Source organism: Stegodyphus dumicola, chromosome 4, assembly GCF_044657685.1.
Source record: "Stegodyphus dumicola isolate Sdum_Otavi_A_Nest chromosome 4, ASM4465768v1".
NCBI classification, from domain to species: domain Eukaryota; kingdom Metazoa; phylum Arthropoda; class Arachnida; order Araneae; family Eresidae; genus Stegodyphus; species Stegodyphus dumicola.
Window position 1 is genome coordinate 222,521,599 of NC_140771.1, and position 24,539 is coordinate 222,546,137.

The 24,539-nt window shown below is 31.3% G+C and overlaps 2 protein-coding genes across 6 annotated transcripts in view; one reads left to right on the forward strand and one right to left on the reverse strand.

Moving 5' to 3' along the window:
- The window catches only part of LOC146997827 (CB1 cannabinoid receptor-interacting protein 1-like), a 36,835-nt gene extending 19,626 nt beyond the window's left edge, over positions 1-17,209 (reverse strand). The window contains exons 1-2 of the mRNA XM_085816026.1: positions 17,070-17,209; positions 6,796-6,893 (exon numbers count right to left, since the gene is read on the reverse strand). Coding sequence (XP_085672152.1) covers positions 6,796-6,893; positions 17,070-17,147 — 176 coding nt within the window. The 5' untranslated portion in view covers positions 17,148-17,209. The remainder of the gene's footprint in view (positions 1-6,795; positions 6,894-17,069) is intronic.
- Positions 17,210-17,691: 482 nt separating this feature from the next.
- NC2alpha (negative cofactor 2 alpha) overlaps positions 17,692-24,539 on the forward strand; it is a 49,273-nt gene continuing 42,425 nt past the window's right edge. For 2 of the 5 annotated variants that reach the window (XM_085816021.1, XM_085816025.1), the window contains exon 1: positions 17,694-17,831. Coding sequence is in view for 2 of the 5 variants with exons in the window: in XM_085816022.1 (XP_085672148.1) it covers positions 17,790-17,831 (42 nt within the window). In the remaining 3 variants the exon portion in view is untranslated. Of the gene's footprint in view, positions 17,832-17,915; positions 17,940-24,539 lie in introns of those variants that run through there. The other 3 variants (XM_085816022.1, XM_085816024.1, XM_085816023.1) reach the window with 3 other exon arrangements.

Sequence of the window (24,539 nt, forward strand, 5' to 3'; positions counted from 1 at the left end):
GAGATTTACTTTGTAGCTTAAATGTGTAATTATAACACCCTTAATTGTAATGTTTTATTTTAATTGTGTGCACTATTTAAAAAGGCCAAGTGAGTCTCTGTTTATGTTAGTTTGGGTTATACAGTTTGGGTTTGTTTATGTTAGTTGACTACCCAACGTGCGGCTTGAATGATTTATCCAGCTGAGAATAAACCATGTTTAGTTTACGACTCCAGGACATCAACTCATATTGTTTTCCTGGTTTTAGGTACTACTCCCACCAGCGAAGCCCTCATCCTAAGATTATTTTGGAAATAGCATAAAGTAGCAGTTTTATCTTCATCCGAAGGTTATTTTGGACATAGCATGGCTTCGTCTTCACTCAAAGATAACTGATAAGCATTTAACTTAATAAGAAAGCGATTTTTACTTATTAAGCATTTAACTTAATAAGAAAGTGATTTTTACTTATTAAGCATTTAACTTAATAAAGCGATAACAGTTTCACTTGAAACAATATAAAATTCTAATTATAATATCGTTAATACTTTAATAATATGGAATAAAATGTGTCGCTGAAAACGAAACATCATATACAGTACAAAGCCTTTAGTCCGGACTCGTCGGGACTTGGGTGATTCCGGATTAGGGTTTTTTCCAGATTACAGATCCTCAATTTAAATCTGGTAAGATGGCATATAGAAATTATAAAATTAAAAATATGAAACCATAATTTATGAAATAAAGAGCAATTATGATCTAAAGGGTACCAAATTTTACAAAAAAAGCTTAATACTTATTTGTTTACGTTATTAAACATTTCTTTTAATGCATGTTGTTTAAGTTACTTCGTTTTTTGTGCTAATACTTTCTCTTTAATTCTACAAACAGACATAACTTCTTGTTCAGTTACAAAGTTCTACTATTCAAGTCCTGTAATTGCTGTGCCGAGAATACCGACTAACTAGTCAATCGAAATTTTTTCGTTTTCACTAACCTCTCTGGCACTTTCTTCACGGCTTTATCCATTTTTTTGCAGCAATTCTACTTTTTGTTTGATTGGCATTGAAACATGCTTTCGCTTTGTAGATCCTATGGCAGCTCCAGAATTGGAAACTCTTTTTGACATAATCGAAAGTTCAAGCTTAATTTTTATAAAATTGCTCTAACAGTCTGCAAAAAATAATAAGCCGGATCAAATTAGAAGATTAAGGAACAGCGCAATCTGCAACATTAACTGAAATAGATAATTAGATAATTTTAGCCTAGCTTATACCGTCTGTTATACATTAAACGCACATGCGTAAAGGTATTATGTGCATGTGTAAACACATTGTGCGTTTACGCATGCGCAGAAAGTTTGTTGCTTTGAGGTCCGGATTCGAGATCATTCCGGATTAAAGACTTTGTAATGTATTTGTTTACTTTATTAAACATTTCTTTCAATGTAAGTTGTTTAAGATGCTTCCACAAAAAATTCAAAAAGTTCCTTTATCTTGTGTCATATATAGTGGACTCTCCAATGCCATACTTCTTGCATAATTTTGAGACGGATAGGCCTTTATCCATTTTTTGCAGTAATTCCACTTTTTGTTTAATGGACATCCAAACATGCTTTCGCTTTGTAGATCCTTTGGCAGCTACAGAATTGGTATCTCTTTTTGACATACCGTATATACCCGCGTATAAGTCGAGATATTTTGGACAATAAAAAGACTTTAAAGTGGGGGGGGGGTCGACTTATATGCGGGGCCATAAAAAATTAAAAGAATCAAAAAGTTCAAAAATTTCTTTACATAATGCAGTTGTTTTCTTCCCGCACTCAAATTGGACGACTTATCAAATAAGTCACTTACTTGAAGTAATTTCATGACTTAAATTATGTGACGAACTAATCACAGAGTTTCATACTTTAACTACAGTAAGTTTCGATTAAACCAAAGAATTTTCGGCCCACGAACAACCAATTTATATCGAGCAATAAAAAAGTTTCGCCAACACGCCAAGAAAAGAGAAATGCAGATAGTTTTTACGTACGTATAAGTCTTTATAATAGTTATTGTTCATTCATGACATGCTTTTGTTAACAGGCGTACACGTCAAAATTTAAAAAAATAGCCCACGCAATAACTGAACAGTTTTGAATATTTCTTTTAACTTTTAAAAAGGGAAAATGAAGATAGATTTTACATATGCGAATCTTTTCCGGAACAAATTCTAGAAAGTTACTACATACGATCAACTTAAAATTCTAGAAGGCAACATTAAAAAGCCCGATATTATATTAAATGCTCAGTGGGTTAAGGATGCTTTGAACGAAATACCCTCTGAAATGATTATAAAATGATTTTTAAAATGTTGTATTAGCAATGAACTAAACAGCACGGAAGATGATGCTGTTTTTGAAAGTGAAAATGATGACTGTATTGTAACAGTCATCATTTTCAATCACTACTAAGTAGTGATTGTAACAATACAGAGTTCGAGACTGAAAATATGTATGATGACGAGCCAATGACGACAGAAGAGTTATATGAAATGTTTGGCGAACCTGACCATGGATCGGACGTTGAAGGATTTTGATTTTGTTTATTTACCAAGGTATTTTTTATCGTACATTTACTTTTTTTTCTCAGATGATTCTGAATAAATGTAGTACTTAAAAAACTTTTTTCGAAGTTTCTCGGTCGATTTCGGAAGTGGAGGGTCGACTTATACGCAGGTACATACGGTAATTGAAAGTTCAAGCTTAAGTTTTATAAAATTGTTCTAACAGCCTGCAAAAAATAATAAGCTGGATCCAATTAGAAGATTAAGGAACAGCGCAATCTGCAACATTAACTGAAATGCTTTAGATAATTTTAGCCTAGCTTATACAGTCTGTTATACATTAAACGTGCATGCGTAAACGCATTATGCACATGCACATAAAGTTTGTAGCTTTGAGGTCCGGATTACAGACTTTGTACTGTACAAATATTACAAAAAACACAAAATTTCTTAACAGAATTATTAAATGTTGAAGTTGATGATTTATAATTTTTGAACCCTTGTTTAGGATTAACCCTTACGTATTTATTACCTTTTGAGGTATTAATCAACATACTTGAATTTTGGCATTCAATTTCAATTTTAATGAACTCTATTAATTCATTCACTTCAATGTTTTGGTTAGATAATCTTTTACTATGGAATTCAAAAGATAAATCTTCAGGTAACGACTTAAGAATTATTGGGTTCAATAACTGTCCGTATGAACCACTAGTAAGAGCTAGTAACATCTAAACTACTTAAATTTCTAACACAGATTTGTAACTGATCATAGAGCTTTCTGAATTCAAAAACATTTGAAGATATTTTAACTGGTTCTAACTGTAACAACATTTGCATGAATTTTAATATAATAACATCTTTACGAGCAAACCTCTCTTCTAAACTTTTAATACATATATCATAATTCTCTTCAGATAAAGCATAACCAGATAATAAACTTTTCAAATATGTAAACTTGTCTATTTTGGATAAACTTAGCATTATCATACGAATTAAAATATATTCAAGCCATTTACTGGGATCACCAGCAAGTTTTTCTATATTTAATTTAGGTAACTTTACTGAAGCGCTACTTGTAACAACATTATTACCATTCAGAGTATTACTAACACCATTACTAGTTGTAAGTACATTTCTTTCAACAACTTCATTACTAATAATTTTATTTATTTTCCCAACAATCTTAGCTTTAAATGTCATTATTTTTTCATCATACTCTTCATATACAAGTAATTCATTATCATATTCTTTTTCATCAGTTATTACAGCACTAATCTTTGAGTCAAGACTTTAAAGTTTCTCATGGTATTCAATTAACAATTCATATGATGAATTTAAATCTTCTAGATGTTCTTTACTTAATTCCTCCAATAATAGTTTCTCAAGTTTATTTTGAAGTGTAGTAACTTTACTACATACAATAGCATGTTGCTTTTTCTCTTTTGCTAAACCATCCATTATATTTCATTTTCAAAGATCGATACCAAGAAATAAATAAATTCAAAGTCTTACCGACCAATTTTAGCTGTCACGTCCTTACTATGTTGCTTAAAGAGATGTAGATGAGCGATTATGAAAGCTCCAAGTCTGCAGAGGTGTAGTTTACAGGATGCTGTTTGCGGTCGGTATATTTCCAAGGATTAAACGAAATTCACACACAACATTTATTACGATAATAATACACAACATTATACAATAAACAGATGGAAGAATAAAAGAATGGCGCTACAAGATTGTGCTCTTTATTGACGCTTCATGAGTTACAAGGCTTAACTCTTTTGGCGCGTCAGCACCACCTATAGTATCTCACTTCATAACAGAGGTGAAACATTTATGGAAGATGAAAAGTATTTACAGGATTCATGCCGCACAGACAGTATAGTGGTTAGGGGAGCCTACTGCAATACCGAAAGGGCCCGGGCTGAAATCCTGGAGAAGGGATAGATGCTTGTACAGTGTTGTGAGGCACTCTAAATATGTGCCAGATTGAAAGTCCTCTTGAAAGGCGAGCAGTAGGGGAAGTGGGGTGGAAGACCCTCGGACCCATCCCTCCACGATGCTCTCCTTCAAAATTGGAGACGGTAATCAGTGAAGTCATACTGTCACCTGTCTAGTGCTCAAGGCTTTGCCAATGACAGGTGCAATCTTATTCTCCTTGCAATGATGAATTTTGTGGGCTTGTTCTGATGTCATTGTCAGGCAAATGAGATAAGTCAAAGCACAACTACACAACATGGGGTTCATAGACTAGGGTCATGATAGTAGCATCATCTCCGTATTTCAAAATAATGGTACCCAAGAGCATGGGGATATCGTTAATGAATATATTGAAAATTGTTGGGCCAAGGATCAAACCTTCGAGAGTGCCACTTTTTATAGGCTTTTCTGCAAAGTAGTGCTGTTTATTCTAATTTTAAAAGTATGGTCAGTGAGGTTAACTCCTTAGAATTTTAATGAGAGGAATTGGACATAGGTATCTGAATAATTTAAGATACCACAGTCTCATGCCAAACTTTATCGAAAACTTTCTCAACGTCAATAAAGCAGGCAGCAACATTTTTTTTTTTTTTTTTTTTTTTTAAATTCCAATTTCCAAACTTCTCCAATTTTATCAGTACGGTTAATAATTTGATGAACTGTTCAGTGACCTTTAAGCAAGAAGCTGTTGAAGCCTATTTTGAATAACTCACTCAGAAATTTGCCAACAGAAGACTGATGGGGTGATAAATTTGACATAATTTGAAGCTTTTCCCAGGGTTTTTAAAAATAATAATAGCAATTTTCCAGTAGAGAAGTAATTTAAACCATTAATAATTTACATCAAAATAACTGTTGAAAATTTTTACCAAGCATTTATAGATTTCAGGCAGCATTTAAAAAAATTATTATTGATATGATCATATCCAGGTGCTTTTTTTGCTTAAGGTTTTTGATGATGTTGTTAATTTCATTATCTGTATGAGAGATGGTATCCGAGTAATTTTGCGAGTTAAGGGAAGTGATAAAATCTTCTCTGTATCTTCATCTGTATTTTGATTTAAATCATTGGTAAAAATTTGTTCCAAATAGTCAGCTATAGTATTGCAGATTTGTTGTTCTGAGTAAATAAAAATAAATCCAGACTTTATTTCGAGATGGCCTAAGTGCATTTGGGTCTTAATTTATATTATCAATATGCAAATCCCGTTTTTCATCCTTAGGTAATCAATGAGTTGCTTAATTTTTTTTATTTAATTTATTGATTAATGCAAATTTAAATTAGCATTTTTAAAATCCGTGTTAAATTTCTTAAACAATGGCACGCTTATTCAAGACTTTTCGAAATATTTTAGCATAAAATCTGCTGTATGTAGCATTGCAAGATCATGAGGAGATGTGTCTCCAGATACTTTAAAAAATGCTTGGCATAACTTATGGACACCTACCATATTTCGTGGTAAGGATGAAGAACATGATAGCCGTGAATTTGAAGGTTTTCGAATATCACAAACCAAAGGTGAAATTTTCCAATTAATCGATTTTCTAAAGAAATATGGAGAAACAGTAATAAATGAAGATAATATAACAGAAGTTTTTCATTGTGATGACAATGCCCCAATCATCAATCGATTAACAGATGGCGAAATCTGTAGTATGGTTCTAGATCCAGAAAGTACCTCTGTCGATAGTGAAAAAAGTGACAGATTATTGAAAATGAAAAAATTTCAATTGAAAGTTGGAATTCTTGACAGAGCAATTACAGGACTTGAATAGTGGAACTTTGTAACTGAACAAGAACTTATGTCTGTCTATAGAATTAAAGAGACACGCAAAAAAAAAAGAAGCAACTTAAATTATTTATATTCAAAAAAATGTTTAATAAAGTAAACAAATAAATATTAAGCTTTTTTTTTAATTTTTTTTGATACCCTTTAGATCATAAATGCTCTTTATTTCATACATCACAATTTTCTATTTTTAATTGTATAATTCTGCATGCCAACTTACTAGATTTTAATTGATGATCTAACATCTGGAAAAATCTGAAATGAGAATTGCCAAAGTCCTGACAAGTCTGAATATCGATCGGACTTTGTTCTGTATTTGATTTTAAAGAATGACGTTTGGGAGTAATTTAAACAATAAATTAAACTTCCTTAAAAAATCATTAAAAAGTTGATATAAAAGAAATGTAGTGATATATATTATATACATGAAGAACATATTTTGGCAATGCAATGCTACACAAGTGTTCAAACCAAAGCTAAAAAAAAACATACATACTTAAGTTTCTGTGGAGGTCGAAAACTTAGTAGAAACTTGTAAACTGTTTCAACATTCAACTTGATCGTACAATTATATTCAAATCTTTCACCATCTTGCTATAAAATACAGTAAAATTCAAGATTTAAGAAAAATTTTGAAAATAATTTTACATAGAAAATGTATGCATATTCAACTACATATTAATGAAATTATAAATTAATCTTAAAAGAAAAGTTGTTTGTACAGAGCAAAATCATATAATAATCTATAAAAGTACACAATTCATGATGTATCATAGAATTCTCCCTCCCTTTTAATTAATTATAAAGATTTGTGACTACTGAAAATTGGCAGCAGAAAAGTTTAACACTGCCAAGCATTCCACTGGTGTTTAAATATATCAAACAGTTTACATCTTAGATGATAAGAGACACTAAAATATTAAACATTTGTGACAACAGCAGCCACAGGAGGGGGGCGGCAGAAGTATTTTCTCGCCATCGACACATTCCACAAAAAGTCACCAACTGATTAGCAATCTTGTGAACTGGGGAAAATGTTTGTTTACACAGAACAGAAGGAATAAATTGGAAGTTCGTACAAATGCAAGTCTAATGTAACATAATTTTCACATAAAATATATTGAACGAAAATTTAGAAATAGTGAATTTAATAATAAGTTATGATTTATCATTCAATTCTGCAATTTTTAATGAACTTCATAACTGTGAAAGTAAGGTGGTAAGAAAAATTTTATTCATCAAAATGCTTTTAATCACAATGAAAATATAATTATAATTAATGCGTATTGTACTGAATTGGTGCACATATAAAATTCAGTCCACTCGTGAAACAATATCATCATATATACAAAAAATCTCAAAATTCTGCCACGGGATGAGAGCAGAAACATTGGTATGCTGAAATATAGCAACATCGCAAATTCCAAACAAAACGATGAAGTGATAGTGAATGTTTACTGCCTAGTGCCCACTCAGTAATTAACAATAACAAACTGTTATAAAATTATTCACCACCTGAAGTATAGGCTGGTTGGCGTTTTTTGGCAGAAATCCCATGGCTAAAGCATAGGGAAAATCCTAAATTTAGTAAAAAAATTAAAGTAAAATATTCGCTTTATGCATGTACAAATAATGTAATCACGTTAATACAATAAGCAATTAGTGATGTATCATTTACAGATTTAAAACAAAATAAAACACAAATACAATACAAAGTCCAAGATCCAGATGTCCAATGGGCTAAAGTGCAGAATCACCCACTTATTTGTTTGTCGCTTTTTACAAGAGTAAGAAGAATTGGATTTTTGTCAATTTTCTTTGGCTTTTTAAAAGAAAATAAGTCGATGTGTACATAGATAAAGTCAAGAGTCATTTTTATGCAATTCTGAGATTTTTTTAAAGTAAAAATAGGTCGACGTGTACATGGATACCGCGTATGTGCAATTCTTAAAAATGCGCCAAGCAGTGGGCGATTCTGCACTTTCACTGTCCGATGTGCATAATGATCCAACATGCGGACCTTCCCCCACACAGGAACTTTTTTTTGTATGCTTTACACACGTACATTTTTTCCCTCCCCTTCCATACTGAAACATACAGTCCCAATTCTTAATTTTACTTTGGCACAAAATAACATACCTCATTATAGATGAAACAATCATTTTAGCATAAATTTGAGTGATGAATAATTTGGCTCTATAGCTGCATATCTGCTTGGCATACACCTCAAACCAAAACGTTCTATATAGAAATATCATTGATTTTACACCTACTAATATTTTATATGCCTGATGCCAACCTGGCGAATTATTATTTATTATATTTTGCTTTCATCACTGCATGTTTATCAACACATAACAACTCGAGTAATAACTCATACAACGATGCCTAATTTTTTTAATTATATTAGTAGTTGAATAACAAAGAGTATGCTAACCTTTCATGCAGACACAATGCTTGGCAATAATTACAGGATTAAGTTAGTAAATGTGCTAAGAAATATTGAAGAGGAAAAATTTAACACAAATTTCTTTCCATATGCTAAAAATAGATTTTGTTAATGATACTCACAGGCCAAAAAAATACATTCAGTGCTATTTGAATTAAGAATAACTGATTTGTTAGTCACATAAACCCAGAACCAGCCTTAGAACTCGTATAGCCACAAAGTGAGGCAGAATTTTAGGAAAACAAAATTTTTAGAATTTAGAGAAGCATCAAGCAAATTAACAAAATTAAGGGATGACAAAATTTTTAGAATTTAGGAAAAGCACTGGGACCCAAAATTTAGGGACAGCAAAAACTTAAAACTTAGGGAGGCACTCGACAGAAGAATTTAGGACCTGCAGAGGCAGTAAGATATCTCGATAATCCCTGCTTTCAATAAGCATTACATATATGTGGGAATTTATTTATTGATGACTCAGATAAGCCTTAAGCATGTGCAAGAAATAGACTTAAGTGCAGCAAATAATTACACTAATACAATTCAGGCTTAATTGTCTCAGCGTGCGATAAAAGAAAGACAAAATTTAGCAGAACAACTTGTCTTTCATTGCCAGTCTCATGATACATAGTCAATAATGTATAGCAGATGCTATTAAGCTAGACTAAAATTATTCTTTCCTGATTGCAAGGAATTTCAGTTAATATAGCAAACTGCACTGTTTTTTAATTTTCTGATTTGATCTAGCTTATTATTTTGTGAAGACTTTTATTATTACAGCAATTTTATAACAATTAAAGTTTGAATTTTCAATTATGTCAAAAAGAGTTTCTAATTATGCAGCTGCAACAAGATCTACAAAGCAAAAGCATGTTTCGTTGTCCATTAAACAAAAAGTGGAATTGCTGCAAAAAATAGATAAAGGTCAAAATTATGCGAGGAGTACAGCACTGGAAAGTTGACTGCATAGATAAAAACACAAAAAGGGAACTTTTTACTGTGGATTCCGGCATCCCACTTGCAATGAATAATAGAAAAATTATTCATTATACAGTCAAAAGTCGGTAATCCGGACTCGTCAGGACTTCGGCGATTCTGGATTATCGATTTTTCCAGATTATAGATCATCAGTTTAGATCTGGTACGATGGCATGCAGAAAATATAAAATTAAAAATATGAAACCGTAATTTATGAAATAAAGAGCTATGATCTAAAGGGTATCAAAATTTACAAAAAGAAAAAGCTTAATATTTATTTGTTTACTTTATTAAACATTTCTTTCAATGTAAGTTGTTTAAGTTGCTTCGTTTCATGTGATAATACTTTCTCTTTAATTCCATTAAACAGACATAATTTCTTGTTTAGTTACAAAGTTCCGCTGTTCAAGTCCTATAATTGCTGTGTCGAGAATGCCGACTAATTTGTCAATCGAAATTTTTTCGTTTTCAATAACCTCTGTGTCACTTTCTTCACTATCGGAAGCGAATTATAATGATGAGGAACTTGATTTAAATCATATCAAAGACGGGGTACATCGAGATGAAATACTACATTTAGTAAGGAATTATAAGCCAAATAAAATAAAAACATCTGCCCTGAAATAAGGATAGTGCTGACAAATCAACTTCCAATTCATTGCGCGCCGCGTCATTTCCCTCCCCCCCACAGAGCAGCCTGAAATTGATAAACATATTTCGGAATGATTAGATAATCAAAGGATATGCCTTTATCCATTTTTTGCAGCAATTCCACTTTCTGTTTAATGGACTTCGAAACATACTATCGCTTTGTAGATCCTTTACATATTAGTAAATATATATCGGAAATTCTATTTGACATAATCGAAAGTTCAAGCTTACTTTTATAAAATTGTTCTAACAGTCTGCAAAAAATAATAAGCCGGATCCAATTCGAAGATTAAGGAACAACGCAATCTGCAACATTAACTGAATTAGATAATTTTAGCTTAGCTTATACTGTCCGTCATCCATTAAATGCGCATGCGTAAACGTATTATGCGCACGCGCATATTTGCAGCCGTAAAGGTCTTACGCGCACGCGTAAACGCCTATGCGCATGTGTCGCGCGTCGACGCTACGCATGCGCAGAAAGATTGTAGCTTTGAGGTCCGGATTATGGGTGTCCGAATTAACGACTTTTGACTACAGCAACACACAACCGTAAACTTTTGGTAATCGGAAAAAATACACGACCTCGATCTTCAGCTGATACTGAAGCTGCTGAACTATTTGCAGATGAATTCATTAAACTCATTAATAGTGAAAAGCTATCTCCAGAACAAATTTACAATGCTGATGAAACTGGTCTTTTCTAGCAATATGTACAGCGAAATACATACCTTGGCAACCTCTACAAAAAAGGCTCCAAATGGTGTCAAAGATTCCCAAGTCAGACTAACAGTTTTAGTATGTCCAAACGCTGCAGAAACGCACAAGTGTAAACTTTTAGTAATTAGAAAAAAATATATGACCTCGAGCATTTAAAGAAGTAAAGATTTTTCTTGTTATATATCGTGCAAATAACACAGCATGCACGACACAATGACAGATTGATTTGAAAATCATTTCATACCGGAAGCTCCACAACATTTTAATTTGGTTAGTTTACCTGATGATGTAAAAATTATCCTGATTGCAGATAACTGCTCGGCTCCTACGTCATTTAACGTTTTAATGAAAGATAATGTATCTGTATTATTCTTTCCTCCAAACTGAATGTTCATTATTCAGCCTATGGATATCGGAATAGTGCCTCCTCAGAAATGCAAACATAAAGAAGCGATTTTAAAAACCTATTTTAATTTTTGGTACTTTTCTGTTTCGCTGGTGCAAATTTCGCCAAGCAGACTTTATTGGCAACAACATACAGTATACACATAAAAAATGTTAACAAATGTTACTTCAAAGAATTTTCTATTTTAAAGGCATTAACATTTTAAAATTGTTTAAAATTTTGGAAAAAGCCAATAAATAAAGACAATAAATTTGTAAAAAGACATTAATTTAAACATTTACTACACTTTCATTGTTCAACATCTTGATTCGCCGGTTCATATCATGTGACCCCAAGTGATCTCATCTTACGTAAACTACACTACAAAATCTAATTCGCTGAGTAATTATCTACATTAATTTCATGTTAAATCTTAATTTGGAATACCACTTTAAATGCAAGAATTTTTTTCAATTCGTACGAATAGCTTACTCAGAAATTACGTAAAACTGCAGTGCTTTACTTCGCTAGTGCATTCTCATTAGACTTGATCAATTTATAACCCTTGACTTTGCCTTTCTATATTTTCACCTTAGGGTGAGCGGCATGATTGCATCCTAATAGACTTAACCCGTACAGTGAATGGCCTTAGGGCATTAAATTGAACTATCTGGTAAAAATTCGATGTAATTGTTTGCCAGTATTGAAAGAAAAAATTCGATAAGAAATGGCTGTGAAATGTTTTGAAAAATGAGGTGTAAAAGATAAGGTTCTTTAATACATTAAAGTAAAGGTTATTAGCTAGGATATTCCGTTTGGCATCAGTTGTACCATTATTGGCGACTTTATTGCCTGCGCCAGCAAAACGGAAAAGTACCTATTTTTTTTTTTAATAATAGCTAGAATATTCAAGAATTTGTGAAGTATTTTAGCATAAACCTGCTAAGTGGAGCATTGCAAGATCGTGAGGATATGTCTCCAGATACTTTAAAAAATGCTTGGCGTAATTTATGGCCAGCTACAATATTTCATGGTGAGGATAATGAAGATGATAGCGGCAAATCTGAAGGTTTTTGTATATCACAAACCAAAGATGACATTTTCCAATTGATGGATTTTGCAAAGAAATGTGGAGAAGCAGTAATAAATGATGATATAACAGAAATTTTTCATTGCGATAATAATGTCCCAATCCTCAATCAATCAATGGACAACAAAATCTGTACTATGGTTCTAGATGTAGAAAATACCACTACTGATAGTGAAGAGACAAGGAGGTTATTGAAAATGAAAAAATTTCGATTGGCAAGTTAATTGGAATTCTTGATACAGCAGTTACAGGACTTGAACAATGGAACTTTGTAATTGAACAAGAAATTATGTCTGCCTATAAAATTAAAGAGCAAGTATTAGCACAAAAAACAAAGTAACATAAATAGCTCCCCCTCCCATTTTTTGTAAACTTTGATACCCTTTAGGTCTAAATGCTTCATCATTTCATAAATCATGATTTCGTATTTTTAATTTTATAATTTCTACATGTTATCTAACTAGATTTAAACTGACAATCTAATAATCTGGAAAAACCCCAAATCTGGAATCCCTGAAGTCCTGACAAGTTTGGATCTCGGACTTTGTACAATATTTACTTATTAAATGTTAGTTAAACTTTCTTAAAATGCTCTACAAATTCCTTTAATTAAAACAATTCAAATAACTTCCAAACAATGAATTAGAAAAATTATTCTGAAAAATCACATTTGGAGGAGGGGGAGCAGGAGAGAAATTTACAAATTTAAGCTATATATTTGCAGGAATTAAGACAACAAAGTAGTTGCTTTTATGTTTTTAAAATTTTTCTTCTTGAAACTTCATAGCTTTAATAAACATTTTTTCTAGATTTGTGCTCAAATGATACTATCTATATTCAGAAATAAAAAATTAGGCAATTTGGAGTTTTACTGGGAGACGTGATGAAAAACATGAAGTTTAAAACCAAGAGAGTTGGTAGCACAAAAATGTACTGTTATTGTTGGGTGTTTATAATATACCCCATATAAAGCAATTCTAATGCAGCTGGCCTGTTCATCAAGTTGATGCTGATTTTTGTTGTTTGACTTCTGAGTTAGATTGCTATATTCATAGGAAAAAACAAGAGCACAAAAAGATTTTAGAAGAATTTCTTGAAAAAGGTAAGCATTTAATTTTTTAGTAATGAAAATAAAAAAAATAAGCGTTACTGGATGCATTGTTAAAATAGACCTAAAGATACCCAAACAATTGTTTTTCTTAAAAGTAACCAGTGAGTTCATGATTTTTGGTGGAGGTGTGGATAATCAGAAACTGTCAAAATTTTAATAGTTCAAGATGCACGTATCAGGAACATTGGAACTTGTTGGTTATAGTGACCCTTGAGTTAAAAACTACCAAAATGGTAATACTTGTAAAATGCTTAGTATGGCTAGCTTTTTTAATTTGCATCTGATGTTGCATCATTATAGCAACCCTTCAGATGGGCTCTACTTCACTGTTAAAATTCAGTACTTGATAAAACTGCAGATTATGGGCCAGTTCAATACATTTTAAAAAAATCGTGAGTTCAGCAAATCCTTGTATTTTTGCCACTCTGATTTTTTTGATTTATAATGTACAAAAACATATTTGTTCATATCTATACTAAAACTTTAGTAAATAAAGAATAAAAAATAAGATAAAATTCAAAATAAAATGCATTTCAACCATGTGCTTAACAACATATAATAGGCATTTGCCAAAAAAAAGTTTCTAATCATTCAACAGCATATAAATAATAATCTATTAATTTTCAAAAAGTATAAACCCTTTTCCAACCATATATCTACATCTCGTGGCAGATGAACTTTTATTGCTTTCAAGAACTGGGTAAAATGATCTGATAATAAATTAGTATCTCTAGATATTAGTAGTAGTAGTAACGGAGGACATGGGCTAGATATTTAGTTACCACCCAAGGGCTTCCCATCGTGTTATTTCTTTTGCCAAATTATTTTTACCAATTTCAACAACACTCCAACCAAACTTCCAGGCCCTCCAAGTACATCATTCTCTCTCAAGTGCAACTTCACATATACCTCTCAATAAAACATCTTCCAGTCTATAGCAGTATCGTCACTAAAAATAAACTGATTCCCATGTTTCTGCTTTATAAATACGATAATGAAATAATCAAACTTACAGTTTATGTCTCTCAGAAAAGCAAGAACTCTTTCTTACATTCCTTTCCACTTTATGTGTTCAATAATCAAACATATAAACTTTTTACCTAGTGAATGTTCACCAAATACAAACTTTTCACCTCGTATATTCAACAACCACCAATCATATAAATCTTTTCAATTAATTTCATGTTATACTTCGGATACTTTTATCATACACCAATCCATCACATAACCTTTCTTTCTTATTTTGTAACCTAATCAGATATGTAAAATCCACTGCCCAACTTTAGCCATATTGCACATATAATTGTCACAAACATTGTAAAGTGATAATTTGAAATAGTGTAGTAACAGAGTCTGAATAGCAACCTTAAATATTCCACAAAAAAATTTATGACGCCCCATTAAATTTTCACAACTTGGCGACACAGGCCCAATCTACAGTCTTATATGGTTACACAACAGCTTTCAGTTTCAAAATTTTCTTCAATTCACATATCTCCATGCTTGTAAATTAAGTGCACATTCTTGTTAGTTGAAAATCATCTGCCATGGGATGAAAAAAATGCAGAGCAATTTTTAAATAAATAGCTGATTTCTTTTTCCAGATTTTGTAGTTATTTGATAACTCACCTCCGTGCATAAAAGTGAAAATCCCTGCAGCTTTTTTTTCTCAACCGTAAAAAGATCATAGTATACTGGTGGGGAAAATTTAAAGAACTACTATAAAAAGGTACTGCATATTAATTCTATTAAGTGAAGTCCAATAAGGTGGTTAGTAGCTCAAGTTTATCACTATCACACAGTCCAATGGTCCAATCACATAATCACACAGTCCATCTTCATTACACAAAAATATGCAAAGTTTTATATCCATTTTTTTAGCATGAGTGGAAAGTGCAAGATGATGCTTGCCAAAGCATCATATGAATAGTTCGATAAAATTTTCACATGTGGAAGGTAGAACATGTCATTAAGAAGACAACTGAAGGCTTGAGATATTGGGAGAGGAGCAGAACAGACTTAAGTAGACCTAAAAGTAGCCAAAAGCCTAATATCAAGAAACTGAAAATAGTTTAAAGGCACTAGTGACGCAGACAACCAAGTCAGTATTGAAAATGTATCTCAACAGTCTCTCAGGACCATTATTTTAGCAATGACTGCTAAAAGAAATAAAACTGAATTACAGCTATAATATGGATCAGAAGAATTATGATTAAATTATAGTTAAATAAGTTTAAGACTATAGGCAAAGCTTTTGAACTTGAACAGAGTTTTGGACAGCTTTGCAAAGTTGTTGCTCAACTGATGCATCCCTGTTACTTGATTTGATTTGTCAGCTGCAGCTTTAAAAAGCTGTATTTGCTTTGCAAATATTTAGGAATCCAGCCATAGTTCACTCAGGCGTGTGTTCATTTGTATTTCACATTTTAATTTGATTTAAAATTTTTTTTGACATTTCTCTTCAAAATGCAGACTTAATTTCTATTATTGTTTAAGTTTTGCATATCTGTCAGGTAACCTGTTAATGAAATGAATTTTTTTTTTTTAAACTTTCATCTAAGTTTATGTTTACTGCACCTAGAAGGAGCGACAGGATGTCGCTCCTTCTAGGTGCAGTAATAATTTGTCTATATGGTTATAGCAGCTGGCATTTAATAAAATGTAGAACTACACAAACCCAAATTAAATAAATTGCTATCACAATAAATGATCATGAAAATCATATTATTTAATTTGGTACGTGTACTCATGAAAATTAAATATTTCAATCAAAATGCATATTTTCAATAACTCTTAAAATTAAACTACCATGTACCACATTTCCAGTCTGATGTAAAATATATATTTTTATCTCTCTCTCTCTCTCTCATGGTACAAACTACCAATTATAATCGCACAATTGTACAAAAATATTTCATAATTGTAATTTTGTATTAACACAAAATTGGAGCAAGACCTTTGCTAAATATGATGCATCGATTATGATCTTTAAAACTACTACAGTTAGTTAATAATAAAATAAGAATAAAATTTCATAAAAAAAAATTTTATTTATTATATGCCATTAGTTTCTATACAGTGCTATATTCGAAATAATACACAGATTTCTATGCACCAAAAAAACTGCAAAAATATAGATAAAAAGAAAAATACCTTTGAATAAATGCATCTATTTATTATATGCATTTATAAACAAACACAAAAATTACACTAATAGATCTGACCTGCGAAATTTCATTAATATGAAACATTTTTAAATGAATATGCTATTAAATAGCTCACTTATTTATCAACCAGAATTATTTTACGGTGTAAAATCATACTTATTTTTATAACACCAATTACAATAAAAAAATATAATTTTTAAAATAATAACCAATGAAACTTACCTTATAATAAACAAGGGCATTCCCATCTTCTTTTTTAACACTAATAGCCACAGTAAATTTAGTTTTATCCTTACTCATCTCGAATATACATATAAATTGATAATGCGAAATAAATTAATTACCCTTCATTCACATTAAACAAAACCCAACTACAACAACAGAAATGGAAACCACCCTTTGTAATGTACAAAGCTTGCTAAAACGTCTTGACGTTTTTTTTTTCCTAGTCTACATTTAAGAGCAAGTAAAACGAGATCGGGAAACAATTGAAATCATCCACCTTTTGTTGGAGTACTAAACGCCTCCTTATTTTTAATTTTTTTTTTTTTTTTTTTTCTTCCTGTCATGTATCACAACCGAATGTGACACGTATAACAGTTACGTTACGCCGCGTGGTACAGCTTGACTTGTGTATTTATACACAGGTATTTTAACGGAGATTTATGTTCTTTTTTAAATTATATAATTCGAGTCAGAAATTATGTATGAAATTTCAGTCTGTGGCATTTAATAATACTAGATTGTTCTCTTTTATGCTTAAGTTATAATTTAAGGAGTAGTTTTATCAATTTAAATCTTTGCACTACTTGAATAGGCGAATTTTAACATCATTAAGTAGGATGGCGGACAATAAAATTCATTTAAGCGTGTAAATTGTCGTATCAAAGAAATTATATAATCGTATTATTTTGAAGATTACTGACATTCTTAGTGTGTATTATGCCAAGTAAAAAGAAGAAATATAATGCAAGATTTCCACCTGTAAGTATTTTTTTTTTTTTTTTTAATTTAGAATGACAGTTAACACTTTTATATGAATAAACATTGAACTGCATTTTCGTTTGTTAGTCATTTCTGCTAATGACGCTGGTATATTCAAATTTTAAAACTATTTAGAATCTAAATTTTCATATAATTTGAATAAGATTTTATGTTATTCTTTTATTCCTAAGGCTAAAATAATTTTTCAGTTAACCCTAAATGGTAAAATTTTCTTTGTTAATGTTTATAATAGCATGTACTTTCTCTTGGACTTGAATATTTATACATGTAATAATTGAAATTGAAAATATTATTAATTATCAAATAAAATAATGATATCAAAGTCTTAATTTAGAAGTAGTACATATCTCAAGGGTTCACAAAACTGAAATAAAGTTGGAATTTGCGCTATATACTTTCCGGACGAGTTAACATAAAATTCACCCTTAAATTTTGTTTTCAGGTTAGAAATTAATATGTTTTTACAAATACAGGTTAGAAATTAATATGTTTTTACAAATACTTTATATTTCATAATTCCTGTAGATAGTACTGGATAATAACACTCATGTTTATACTTAAAACTTGGATGCATTCGTACCGGATTTACTCATGATCCTGTGTAATTTCCCAGAATTTGTGCTTAGTGCGTTTCAATAAAATTCACAATTCTTTAATTGTTATCAAAGAATTAGAAAATTTGGTACATAAATTTTCAAGCAAGAAGCTAATATTAATCTGTTAGAATTAAATAATGTATTTGGGAATTATCGTAAGGACTTCAGCATTTTGTGAGCACTTGTTTTAATGCTTTATATATGACATGCTTAAAGTATTCATTATCAGATCTTCAGTTTTATAGTAGTAGACATGTTGTAAATCTACCCAAATTTACAAAATTGTAATTTTCAGAAAAAACCATGCTATAAGAAAATTCATTCTTAATTCAAAAGATTTCATTATAAAAATTGTTGACGAATGTGAACATATATTACAGGTTAAAGAATATTTTAAGCTAGAAGAATCTCTTACTATTCTTATTAGAGATATATATTGAAAGTTGGTGAGACGATTATGTAAACATTTGTAATGGCTGTTGAAAGATATTTGATTCACTTGTGTGTATTTATCAACATTCTCAACTTTCAAGCCCAACATTTGGATAAGTATTTTGCTGAATATAAAATAACATATTTAATGAATTTTCTTTTGCTCTCTTCTCCCTATATGTAAAGTATCTCAGAAATGTTTTATTGCAAAGTCTGAAAATATTTAAGTATGGTTGTATTGTGTGAGCAGGATCCATTGCTTGCTGTATCATTACTGTACCTTAAAAGTTAATGAATCAACATCGAAAGTACGTAATGTGAAAATTCCCACCTTTCAGAAGTATTCTTAATGTTCTTTGTAATTGCATATAAATTGCGTTTGATCATATGTAGTGATAAATAGGCCCAGCTCCACCATTTTCAGTACCCTAGATGATGAGTACTATTAGTGCTTTGTATAAATTAAACATAATCATTTTAAATTAAATGTTCTTTCATTTCATTGTCGGTTAATAAGAAAAGCTTATCTAGCATATGCTCCAAATATTCATGCCATAAGCCGCTAACTATGTCGACTATGTTTGGAGCTGACCCTGATCTAATCTAACATTTTTTAATCAATGGGTTTGATACTACAGTACAAAGTCCAAGATCCGAACATCTAATATCCAAAATGATCTAAAATCCGGACCTCATAGTCCCACTGACCAATTTTTCTAGGAATTTTATTGTGGGGGGTGTATGATTTACACATGTTCATTTGATTTTCCCCTCTCTTAGTGAAACAGGCAGAGAGTCCTGATTCTTAATCTAACTTTGGCACTAAATATAATACCTCATTATGGAAGAAATAATCATTTTAGCAAAAAATAGTTTAGCTCCGTAGCCGCGTATCTGCTTGGCATACATCTAAAACTGAAACATTGTTGATTTTACACCAGCTAATATTTTATACCCTTGACACCAACATAGTGAACCATTATTTATTATATTTTGCTTTCATCATGGCATGTTTATCAACACATGACAGCTTGAGTGATGACTCATGCAGCGATGTCTAAACAATTTTTTAATATTAGTAATTGAATAACAAAAAGTGGCTAATCTTTGGAATATGGTAACAGGTAGTTTGGGGACATTTTGGTAAGGCGATAAAGGTTACTAGCTAGGAGTTTAGCAGTGTACATGGATAAAGTCAAGAGTGTGCGCAATGCCATTTTTGTGCAATTCTGGGATGTTTTTTTAAGTGAAAATAGGTCGACGTGTATGTGCAATTCTTAAAAACGCGGCAAGCAGTTTGCGATTCTGCACTTTCTCCCAATTTCGCACCTAATCTTCGTCATGATTAAGCACTTTTGTTCCATAAAAGTTCTAGCATAAGCGTAGTTCGGCTAACAGATTGTTGGAAAAAACTGTTCAGTAAAAAAAAAAAAAAAAAGCCTTTACTTCGTGGAAACAAAATGGCGTCCAAAAAAAAACTAGCTGGTTGCTGTAGCAGGGTTGGTCACCAAAAATTCGCCAAGTTACCATAATACAAAGATTAACCCAAAAAGTATTATCCAATTACAGATTTAAGTTAAGTGTGCTAAGAAATGCGAAGAAAGATTTAACAAAAATTTCTTTCCATATGCTAAAAATAGATTTTCTTAATGATACTCATAGGCCAAAAGATAACATTTAGCGCTGTTTGAATTAAGAGTAACTGATTTGTTATTCACATAAAGTGAGAACCGGTGCCAGAGCTCGCATGTCCGTACCGGGTACCAGAATACCAGAATTCAGGAAAGAAGAGGAGTTCACAGAAATTTTTCATTGGTGATGACAGTATCCAAATCATCAATCAATCAATGGATGGCAAAATATGTAGTATGGTTCTAGATCTAGAAAATACTGCCACTGATAGTGAAGAAAGTGACAGAGAAGTTATTGAAAAAGAAAAAATTCTGACTGACAAGTTGGTCGGAATTCTTGACACGGCAATTACAGGACTTGGACTATGAAACTTTGTAAATGAACAAGAAATTATATCTGTCTATAGAATTAAAGAGAAAGTATTGGCACAGAAAACAAAGCAATTTAAACAACTTATAGTGAAAGAAATATTGGTTGATCTTTACATTATGGTAACTTCGCGCTTTTTTGGCGAAAATTTGCCGACCAACTCTCCTACAGCAACCCTCTATTTTTTTTTCGTGAAGACATGTTTCTTTTTTTTTTATCTACTGAACACTTTTTCCAACAATCTACTAGCCGAATTACACTTATGCTAGAAATTTTATCTAACAAAACTGCTTAATCATGACAAATATTCACTGCAAAATTGGGAAAAAGTGCACAATACCATACTCCTTACGTGTTTTTCAAAATAACACATACACATAAACCATGTACACGCCGACTTATTTTTACCTAAAAAAAATCCCAGAATTACACAAAAATGGCATTGCGCACACTCTTCACTATATCCATGTACATTGCTTTTTTCTCATAAATTACAAAAATTTCACAAAAATACATGACAATTTTCTGAATCTTTAAACCCGGTAAAAAGAACATATATGAAATTACCTGATCGCGAAAAAGTTTATACCCTTTCCAAATATGAACATTTCCACATATAAAATAAATAAAATATCCAAAAACTTTTACCTCTAAATCATCTATTATATTATACACGTTACCAACGAATTCATACCGCAAGCATTACAAATACTTAGTGTCAAATATTTAAATTATTTCCATGCACGTTTACTTCAACTTAAACGTATACCAAATTCCTACAAACATAAAATTCACAAAATAACTATCATTTAATTAAAATATCACTAAACCATGTACACGTCGACTTATTTTTACTTAAAAAAACATCCCAGAATTGCACAAAAATGGTATTGCGCACACTCTTCACTATATCCATGTACACTGCTTTTTTCTCATAAAGTAGAAAAATTTCACGAAAATGCATAACAATTTTCTGAATCTTTAAACCCGGTAAAAAGAACATATATGAAATTACCTGATCGCGAAAAAGTACATACCCTTTCCAAATATGAACATTTCCCCGTATAAAATAAATAAAATATCTAAAAACTTTTACCTCTACATTATCTATTATATTACAAACGTCACTAACTAATTCATACCTTTACTTTATTACAAATGGTTATTACAAATGGTTATGTCAAATATTTAAATTATTTCTATGCACGTTTACGCAAATTACTTTCCTTCCCACCTTACATTTAGAACAATGCATAAAAATAATATCCTCAAATAATTAAAAATACTAACTTACCTATTCTTTTTCAGAATCTTGATTACGTGTCCGATAAACTTTTCTTATTTCTATTTCAGGATCTTTAAAATCATACTTATAGTTCACACCAAGGTACCAAGTAAAATAAATAACTTAATAAAACATCTTTACTTCTATCTCGCACAATCTTAAAGAAACACTTATTACCCCTTTCAGTCCCACTAAATACCCATTTCGAATTCACTTTAGTTAGGGCCATGGGATTCAAAAATTAACGAACACTGTTTCAAACAACACAGAATAAAGGCAAATACAAAATTTCCAGATTTTTTCCCGATTTCCCCCCTTTTCCAATTAAAGAACCGTAATTCGTCCATTCATATCACATGATCTCTCATTTCCCTCACACAAAATAATGCGTGATCGGAACTGAGTACTGCTCACATTATTACCAAAATCCCAGGTAGTAACCTTTATCGCCTCCAAAATGTCGCCAAACTACCAGTTACCATATTGTAAAGATCAGCCGAAATATTTAATAAAGTAAACATAACTTTTATTTTTGTGTATTTTGATACCATTTAGAATCTTGTACCCTTTAGAACATAAATCATTTGAAATCTTGTACCCTTTAGAACATAAATGCTTCATTATTTCATAAATGATGATTTCATATTTTTAATTTTATAATTTATACATGCCATCTTACTAGCTTTAAATTGATGATCTAATATCCAGAAAAATCCCAGAAGTCCGGATTTCGAACTTCGTACTGTATATAATTCCATACTGTCTGTAGCACACATGCAGCGTTTGCAACTGGTCAGATCCAGATTTCTGTATCGACTTCTGTGGGAAAAATTTGTTAGATTGAGAAAAATCATTAAATTAAAATCATTAAATCAGGATTTGCTGTAGTTAGACAATATGGTTTTGACTACTTTTTTGCTTCAGTAATTTACTTTTGTTATTTTATGTATATGTTATCAACAAAGTATAAAATCTGACATTCTATAGAATACCTAGGTATTTTAAAAAACCCCGAAAACCGGCAAGCTGTGTGTGAAACGATTAAACATTTCACATATTGGCTAGGCATTATATAGAATGCCAAATGACAAACCAGCAAAGTATGAAATACATCCCTAATTCGTTTCGAATATCACATGGCGATGCACATGATTTTACTTAAATTTGTTTTAAAAAAAATTAGTTTTATACTGTGCTGCATGAAAATGAATGAGCAAGATCTAGTGTTGGAGAAGGAGTCACAGTCAATAGACATGCAACGATGATTCAAAGATGGACTGTCTAAGCATCAAGTTAATGCTGGAAAAAACAGTTTGTTTTCAACCGCAACTACGTACTAGAAGTTGATAGATAATGTAAAAAAACCTGAAATGACTACTAAGAAGTAACCGTGGGAATAGTGGTTGCTGAATCTTTGTGATGTGATGTTTGTGGGAAACAGAAGTAAACTCATTTATCTTGTTAACCCTCTCACTGCATACTTTTTTTATCAAAATAGGTTCAAAAATTGCGTATTTTTTATTACATATTTCAAATCTACATATATTTTAGAGTTAAAATGTACAAACAATTTTTGTAAAAGAGTGTTTTTTAAATACAGAATTAGATCATAGAAAAAAAGTTGTCAGAATACTGAAATTGAAGAATAATTGTATAAAAGGAAAATTTTGAAAATTAATATTGGTTAAATTATGATTTATTTTATAAAATACAAAGGTAAAACATATATACTAATGAAAATATTTGTATAATGTAATATTTTGCATATCAACCACTGTCGAACGTTTTCAATAGAAACTGAATTTTCAGATTCATCACTATCTGCAGAGGAATCCGAGAAATTCTCATCAGTTTCGCTATAACTGTCTTCAATATACTTGAAATCGAAGTCACAACTACTATCAGTGTTGGAAATATCATCAGGAATATAGGTTGTATCACTCATGAAACGCTTCCTGCCAGACATCTTTGAGCTGTGAGAAGCGTGAGCAAAATGCTACATTACGTAGTCTGGTATATTTGGCAGAAATGTGGACAACTAATGCCATCTGTTAGCCCACATCTAAATAAACAATTAAACATCACTGAAAAGCTGAAAGGAAACTTTGAACGAGAAAAGGGCTGTTGCACAGTTAAATAGACGGTAAAAATTCATCCGTGGAAATCGCGGGTTGCGCAAATTTTACTACTTCTATGTTGTCCATGGAAATCGCGGGATGCGCAGTGAGAGGGTTAAAGATGGTATCAGTACAGTACAAAATCACATTACAGACACTGAATTATTTCACATAATTCATGAAACTAATTTTTTTGTTGTACTCGGAAGACATGACAAAATGTTGAATGAATTTTCAACCAAATACAATAAAATGT